General features: G+C 32.0%; 1 protein-coding gene across 1 annotated transcript; it reads left to right on the top strand.

The window, feature by feature from the left end:
• Window positions 1-1,446: 1,446 nt before the first annotated feature.
• TRIADDRAFT_54944 (uncharacterized protein) lies at window positions 1,447-4,847 on the top strand (the record flags this gene model as incomplete). The annotated part of the gene is made up of 6 exons (XM_002111174.1): window positions 1,447-1,623; window positions 1,957-2,167; window positions 2,327-2,757; window positions 3,029-3,169; window positions 3,259-3,578; window positions 3,761-4,847. The coding sequence occupies 6 exons, from the start codon at window positions 1,447-1,449 to the stop codon at window positions 4,845-4,847; spliced, it is 2,367 nt and encodes a 788-aa protein (XP_002111210.1).
• Window positions 4,848-8,680: the final 3,833 nt, after the last annotated feature.

Raw genomic sequence — 8,680 nt, 5'->3', positions numbered from 1 at the left:
CCTTCCGCCATATTTTGCATATTGTACGTGTGTTAACGTTCGACCAATATTGCAGGGGTGCTGCGAGCTCTCTGTTGTATACTGGTTGCAAGTTGTTCAGCTATAGTGCAGCTTTCAATTCAATCTTTACAATTTTTAAGGCATTCACATTAAATTTGGCTCAAATTTCACATAAACGGATTCTTACAACCTTGAACAATCGGCTCTTCATGTTTTTGTTAATTTTTACTGCAGTATTAAGTTATTTTATTTCTTTGAAATTTTAGTACAAATCGACTGTTAAATTTGTCCGGCTTCACAAATATGGTAGAGCAATAAGATAGGATTCATTCACAATAGCATCACTAAATAGGTGTGGAATTTATTTCATTTGCATTAGATGTTTTTAACTCAATGCTTTCGTCGCCTAAGGCTATTATTGAAAGGAACACCTTATATTTGACACAAAAGTACGATAGTTAATTTTTAGAATGCTCTATTGTAATATATTTCATAATGTATGCTTTTATTAACAAACAAAGCCAATAAAATAGACTATATCAATTCTTAATGAAGCAATTTTTTACGTAACCAAGTCAGTTTACAACCCTTGAAACGTCAAAATAGGCTTGATCATCAGGTTGATCATAGAGCATCATCAGCATTCAGCTACTGTGAGAATCTCGTTGTATCGGTATGGTTTATTAGTGTAAAGCTCTAACGTAATTCAATTAATCTTTCAGATATGAATTGTGATTTTAGAATTATTACTTAGCTTTCATGCGAATTAATGTGTGTCTGAATAAGAAAGTAAATTCTTTTACAATACAGGAAAAAATAGAAAAAGTAAACATGCTACCAAATCCTTAGATTCCGATCTTATCATGAAAAAATTTTATAAATCTTATAATAATTGATATTACGTTTGTAGTAGAGAACTAATTTTTGCTGGTGCCGCTGATCGCTATACTGTAGGTTGAAGAGCCCCCCCCCCCCCTTATGTAGCAAAAAGGTATCTACAGTACTCGTATATACATACAGTAGAATGGACTTAAGAATATGCAATGTATGAATAGAACTGTCGATACTTCATTACTCCCCTATAATATTGATATAGCAAGGTACGATAAAGTGACGTACTGTAGATAAAGCTGTACAAGTTCTTTTCAGGTCTTCAACAGGAATTATATAGTCTTAATTGAAAGATTACATCATAATAAGCATAGTTAGTAATTGTTAATCCATCCATAATCAAAGATCAAAGAGTAGATTACTAATGGATATTTCTTAGTAGCATATGATACTAAAAGTGTTACTAAAACTGTTTCACGGGGTAGAAAATTAAAAGTGAATTTCATTCTCCTTCACATTTCAGATCCAAAGAATAGGAATTACAGAATTCAAGTTTGCCATTACATAAAGCTTTTCGATTACGGCACTGATAATCGTGAGAGCTATCGTTTAAAAATGGCTTCTGCCATAACAAAGAGTGAAATTGATGAAATAAAAAGCGCTAGAGTTGCAAGAAATATCTGTAAAAAATATAACATCGATTCAACCGGAACAAAAACTTTGCAGGATTTTAAAGACCGATTAGACTTATTTCGAAGAGATGCAACAATTGAAAACTATAAAAGTTCCTACGTAAGTGCTATTACTTTCTAAATTAGATTATTACATCTCTATATCTTTGCAACATAATTGGATAAAATTATTGTCGTGACTAAAACAGCCTACGATTCGGCAGACTATATCGTATTCTATTTAAGTTGATTAATCCACGATAACATTAGACCAACGCAAATTTAAGATATAACCTGCTTTCTGTTCTAAATTATCAAGTACTTGTAATAAAAACTACATGTCTTAACTCTGGTATCAATTTATTGCTTACTGCTACCGGTACTTTACTAAATCAAATAAAAATATTGTATTTTCGTACCCTGATCAATACCTAACAAATCTTGAAATAACCAGTGCAAACGAAGGATCCAAGCTGCTATCACTAAATTTGAGGAAAGCAAATTACAAGTAATCAACTTATCGTTACAAGCAAAGGAGCTTATATTTCAAGAATTACAACCGGAAATTGTCGATATAGTCAATGTCATTGACGAACACTATTTAGAGAATATTAATAACCAGATTGCGAATTTTTACAATATGAAATATCCAATTCTTGTTGCAGGTTCAGGATAAAAAATAAACTTTTATCCTTTCAACGTTATTTGTAATGAACGATCTAATTTTATCCTCGTATCTTAAATAATTCTAATTAGAAATATACGGCAAGCTACGCATGATAATAATACAGTCAATATTTTTATCTGTTTGTATATGATCTTAGGAGAAGTAAGCGCTGGAAAAAGTAGTTTAATTAACTTAATCTTAGGAAAATCGGTACTGCCAGTCGGCCATTTGCATACCACAAAGTGTATATGTCAATTACATTATTCCATAGACTCTTGCTTGAAACCGTTTATTTGGAATAAACGGGATAAAAAGTTAGAACCGTTGCAGCCAATACATATCGATAAAGTTTCTGACCTGGTTAAAAAGATTAAAAGTGCCCAAGACCTGATATCCAAGAAAAAGATCTCCACCAATGCAGCCGAAGAAGGTCACAGTTCACTTCAGCAAGATGAAGACTATACAGATACCGAAGAAACGCCTGTGCTCTCTACCTCAGTAAATGATATTACCGTAAATTGTGATCTTCCTGATGTAGAACTGACAAGTGGAAAGATTGAAGTTCATTGGAGTTTTGACTTTCTGAAGGTTTGTCCAACGAGCTGGTTAAGACATTTTTGATTAATATAGATTAAAATAGAGAAATAGTTGGCATTGTAGAATGTATTTGACTATATTAAAATAGACAAGGCCTTGGCTGTCTATCATAATTTTCTGGTGTCTACTTGAGAAGATTGTTTTATTGAAACGATTTAGTAATGTGCTATTGCCGTTAGTAAAATTTGTTCAAAATGCAAAGACAATTTCAGCTAGCATATGCAAAAATCATCACCATAGAATTCTTCATGCTCTCGATTAGGATGGAATCTTCTTAGTAGATAGCCCAGGGATAGGTGAAACATCTTTAGCAACACAGCAGCTCGTAAATTATTTGCCTAAAGCCTGCTCGCTTGTTTACGTCATCAATCCCTCAAATGCTGGGGGTATACTAGAAGACCGAGTAAGCTTTAATAAATTACAGCTGATACCAAGTGATTATTTAAATTTTCCATCTAAGATAATAGCTAATAATAGTTCACTACTTTACAGCTTGTAAGACTCTTAAGAGTGGCTCAAAATACAGGAAATGGAAATTTTAAGAGATTCTCCCCAGAATCAGCCATTTTTATCTGTAATAAATGGGATCTTATCTCCGATACAAATCGACCCAAGGTTGAAGAAAGTATTAAGAAAAATTTAAAACGACTTTGGCCAGGTTTTCACGATTCTCAGCTCATATTATTATCGAGTCAAATCACAGCAAATCATCTCAAAGCTGGATATATATCGGACGATTTGAAAACAGTATATTCCCTTCTTTCTCAGCTACTGGAAGATAGCTTGAAGAAGACAATAGTAAATTATAGCTGGTATGTATCGCAATTAGGATATTTGTTAAAGTAGTAATAGATATTTTTAGCTATTTTACCGAATTAATAGTTCATATTAATGCAGTAGCGTATTTTATAAGGTACTGCATGCCAATGTATATGCAAAATAGATACATTAGTTTAAATATTAATTGTAACTGTCTTGTTTATATTATGTATAGTTGGTTGGACACTTTATTGAAGGTTGTAGCCCATAGATACCGCTTGTTAGCGAATTGCTCTCGCTTGGATCAGAAAAACCGTATCTCTTACTTGGACAGTCTAATAAATAACACCTCATCTGCAAAGACTGTCGTAGAAAATCAAGATTTTCATATAGGCATTGAAAAAATTATCGATGATAACACTGAACAAATTACAACTTCTTTGCTTCATTTTTTTAATAGTAATAAATTTAAATTTTCGATGACGCATTGGACATTAGATGACATACCAATTCGTGAAAAAGTTACTAATATCGAAGATGTTATTAGTAAACTAATTGACGATCGATTTATTCGCTTATTAACTGTTTGGGAAGATCATAACAATTTACTCAAACAATTTTATGTAAAAGTACGAAAATCTCTAGATTCGCGCTATGAACAGGCTTTAAAGGAATTAGATGATTTGGAAAATAAGTTAGCAGTGGATGTTTCCATTTTAAATAATATACAGGACCTAGAAAACGTTTCGTCACTTATAGAAAACAGCTCATACGCGGATGGTATTCCGTCTAAAGGAAAAGGATTACGTCGAAGTCTACTTGCCGGTCTGGGAGTTGTTACTGGAACACTTAGTGGTAGTGCTGTAGGTGCTACTGTCGGCCTTACTATTGCAGATGGAGTTGGTGCTGCTGTTGTCGGAGGAGTAATTGGTGGAGCAACAGCTGGTATAGGAATTATTATTACTATCATTGTTGCGGCTGCTGTGGTTACTGCAATCTGGTCTGCAAGTAAAATCAATAGACAAACAAAAAGGATTCTGCATGTATTAGAAAAAATTTCACCTAAAATTCTTTCGGAATTGGCCCAAAAAAATAAAGCGAGACAAGTTGCACTAAATTATACCAATCCAGTTAAAGAATCTATCGAGAATATGCGAAGGCAGATGATTCGGCAAGTAGAGGCAAATGAAACTCTCATTAATCAAGTTAATCAAAAAGATTATTCTATGGCAAGGGATATCGCCTTAGATAAAATTAGCATTATTAATAAACTCAGGAAAAACATTAATGATGTTCTCAATAGTTACGACTGCGGAATATAATACTTATTTATTTTGATTTATCCACAGCTGCATAGGATTCATTTTACCACCGTTTCTGGTTCAATAAGCTGTTGATATAAAGTACCGAAGCAAAGCATCCTTGAAAATATCGTAATCTATGGAAAGATTGCTATTATTTTTTTACAATACGTTACTCCAGTCAATACGGTGGTATTCTAAAATTAGATATACACATATCAATATTGCAATACAACGATATAGGTGTTCTAGTTAATATTGTAATACAAAAAGTTTCATCTAAAAAGTTCAATTAAAGTCTTTCATTTCCCTTATAAGTGCACCATATTTCAACCGCTAGCGAAGAAGACAATTTTCATTTTATTTTCGTTACTTGTGAAGTCCTGCTATTTTCGCATTAAATTAAATAAACTCTATTAATGTATGATTAATTTCTTTAAATAAAGTAAGGTATATCGTAATTCGAAAGTGATTACCTGTAAAATGCGTTAATGTTCAACTAGTAAACGATTTAACGACTAACGTAACAATAATTCATGTTGCTAAAGTCATAGTGCTTCAATTAAGGTTATTAAGTAGAACGAGACAAATGTATTACATTTCTAGAATATAGTATAGCCACTACATACAACATATTCTATAGTAACTACTATAATTTTCGTAGTAGACTTCGCTGTTACACAGACGAATTCATAAGAGCTTAGGCACTTAGCTGGACTTTATTATCGCTAGAGACAAGACGATAATGTTTTATAGCGGTACATCATTAAGGGTAGAGGACATCTTGCAATACCAATCGTGCAGATACAGAAGCTAAGTTTAAGAAGTAGAAGCAGAACAAAAACTTATTACTTTTGATACACAAATCTAGGTCTTAATCTCAATGATAACAATTTAATATTCTAAAGAAAAATGTACAAGTGAATTCAGTAAGCGAATTTTAAGGAGCGTGGGCTCTACTAGTAAATAGAACAATATGTATTATATATTTCTCGAATATCTATAAAAATAGAAGAACATATAGTATATATCTCAATAAACCAGCATGTTTACATTTGTTTGAGATATAAAAAATGTGACTTAAGCTAGCGCATAAATGGAGTACTTTATACCAACATGTAGAATGCGAACTGAATTTTTGATATATAGCCGTAACATATATATATAAAATGTGCCGTAACTGTCCATGCAAAAATTGCTATGACACATAGTAATAATTTCCATATAAATTATCATCAAAACATCTGAAAAATTAATCAACTCATTGTGCCGTACTATTTAGTCTATTACATATTTAATTAATAGTACAATTTAACTTGTACTATAATGGATAATAATTTCATATATACATGATTTATATTTAGTAATCTATTGTACATAATTCTATATAGGCTCTAATTTGATTGTATCTAAGAAACACTCTAACATAAAGTTTCTACAAGTACCAACTGCAATAAAAACTGTATATTTATTTATTCCTTTATTTTTTCTATTAATTTAATGTAATTTCTTGCTATTGTAACCATCTCTCAATCTTTTGAAACATTAGAGCACCAGTGCATGTCAAATGTAAAGATCTCAGCTTATTATAGTAGTTTTGTGTTAGAAAATACAGTGAAAGTAAAATATATAGGGTTGTTACAATCTTGTGTCTGATAAGTTAATGCCTGACAGGAGTTGTAAGGTACTCCGACTATCTACGGTCACAGATCAATGAAACACACAGATAGAATCCTCAGTTATTAGATCGAACTACTTTATTTAAACACTTACGATGTCTTCTATGAGGGATGATAATACTAACGTTCTTCTTAACCTAGCGAAGAGTTCTGCAAATACAGTACATAGATTATTATTGCACCATAGTAGCATACAATTACTATTAAGTCAGATAGAATTATTGATGGCAATATTATTGAATGATATATATCACTACAATTGAATAAAGTTATCGCCTGTCTATTGATCGATCATAGTTAATACTATATGCGTCCAAATAAGTAGAATCATAGAAGAAATTTTATTTATCTGAACTGGATGAGTGGATGTTATAGTGCTTTGCCACTATAATGTTGTTTACCAATTTTGCCTATACTGAGTCCTGATATTGATTGTGAGATGTAATCTTATACTAAACGTAGAAAATGATTAGAGCTCAGTTTGTTAGAATGTACCAGCAGCCGCTCCCAGAGAGGATAAAAGGAGCGAGCTCCCAACGACTAGTTGTTCCGAAATTCAGTAGTCATAAGGCTCGTCGAGCAATATAATAAACTTTTTAACTGAATATTTTTCGAGTAATTGATTACTTATACGCACCCCGAGTGCGTTAGGTTATTAGTTACTAGAGGAGTTAATCGTTCACAAAGAAGGCAATTTGTAACAGTGGACCATCTAACTAAATTCTACTTTCACTCGAGACATTAGTAAACTTTCATTGTTAGGTAGAATAGTAAAAAATATTTAATTATTCAGTTTTAATCGGTCATTATACACGCAAATATACAATGGAAAAACAACGTACTGTAGCAAATTTGATATTAATATAGGCTTTTCTTGAAACATCACATTAATCAATTGTTAGTCTAGTCGCCATACACTACAGTATCGTACATAATAATGGTTAAAGGCTTTTATTAGTGTAATATACAACTTGATCAAATTATATTTTTACATCTTGACGTCATATGTAGGTAATACTAGTTGCTTATTGAAACAGCTAATGATAAAGACTTGTCAAGGACGCCAAAACATACCTTAGCTGGCTTTTGAACACTGCTTTAATAGAATTCTAATTTTTCTGATGCTTGAAGAATCCGACATTCGTACAGTTATTGACAGTGAATTAGCTATCAGGTTTGCCATCTTGTATGCTTAGTATCTACATACTTCTAGTATCTCATTAGGGTTAAGATTAATCATTATTGAACGTTAAAGTAATGTAATTATGTTAGCCATGAAATGTTATATTACGCTCATTCTTTAGGTTTTAGTAAATATCTCCAAATAGCTAGATGCTCCTACTCTTTCATGTAGCACGAGCAATGACGTATGTTTATCTGGTAATAAGATTAATCATGGTCAAGATATTTTATATCTTAGGCACGCTGCAGGCTTCTACCTTTTCTACTTGTGCTAAACTTTCCAGCCCTTTTCGCAAATATACAAAAAAGTTGACACGTGCTGTAAGATCATTTGATACTCAGTGCCAGTATATTAGTCTATTACGGTTGCAGTCCAAAATGGGCTAGTCTTGTTGTAGAAACTGTTCTACATATAAAATGAAACGTAATCGACGTATGACCAACATCTTTGCATTTTAATCTGCTAACATCATTGTTTAGTATTAAAGTATCATTTCGTTTTGTACGAATTTGTATACAGCTTGAAATATAACGTGGGCTATAACTACTGTCGGGCATTTTAACATGAATTTCTTTTAATAATTCTGGTAAAAGGATCTAAGATGCTATGGCTAAGTTCAAGCTGACGACTTCACAGTTAACCGGCTTACTGAAACGGATACGTCAATTTATTCAAGGATTAGAACCAGAAATTGCGGCAATAGTCAAAACCTACGAGGAATAATTAGAAATCAAAAATAAGTATATTAAGGACTTGAATAATACAGAATTTCCGATCCTAATTGTAGGTTCGGAAAAAAATATGTTTTTCAAACCTAAATATATTATTCATTATTCATGTTGGATGATAATTTCATTAATTTTCATCAATTTCATAATCTCTGATGAGAACATACACATAATGCAAACTCTGTTATTTATAATCAATATTTTATCAGGAATATTTTTAGGAGAAGTAAGCGAAGCTGAAATTAACATACTTGAATTATTACA

The sequence above is a fragment of the Trichoplax adhaerens genome, genomic scaffold, assembly GCF_000150275.1.
Source record: "Trichoplax adhaerens TRIADscaffold_3 genomic scaffold, whole genome shotgun sequence".
NCBI classification, from domain to species: domain Eukaryota; kingdom Metazoa; phylum Placozoa; class Uniplacotomia; order Trichoplacea; family Trichoplacidae; genus Trichoplax; species Trichoplax adhaerens.
Note: the sequence above shows the minus strand (reverse complement) of the source record. Positions and strands in the feature narration are given on the sequence as shown.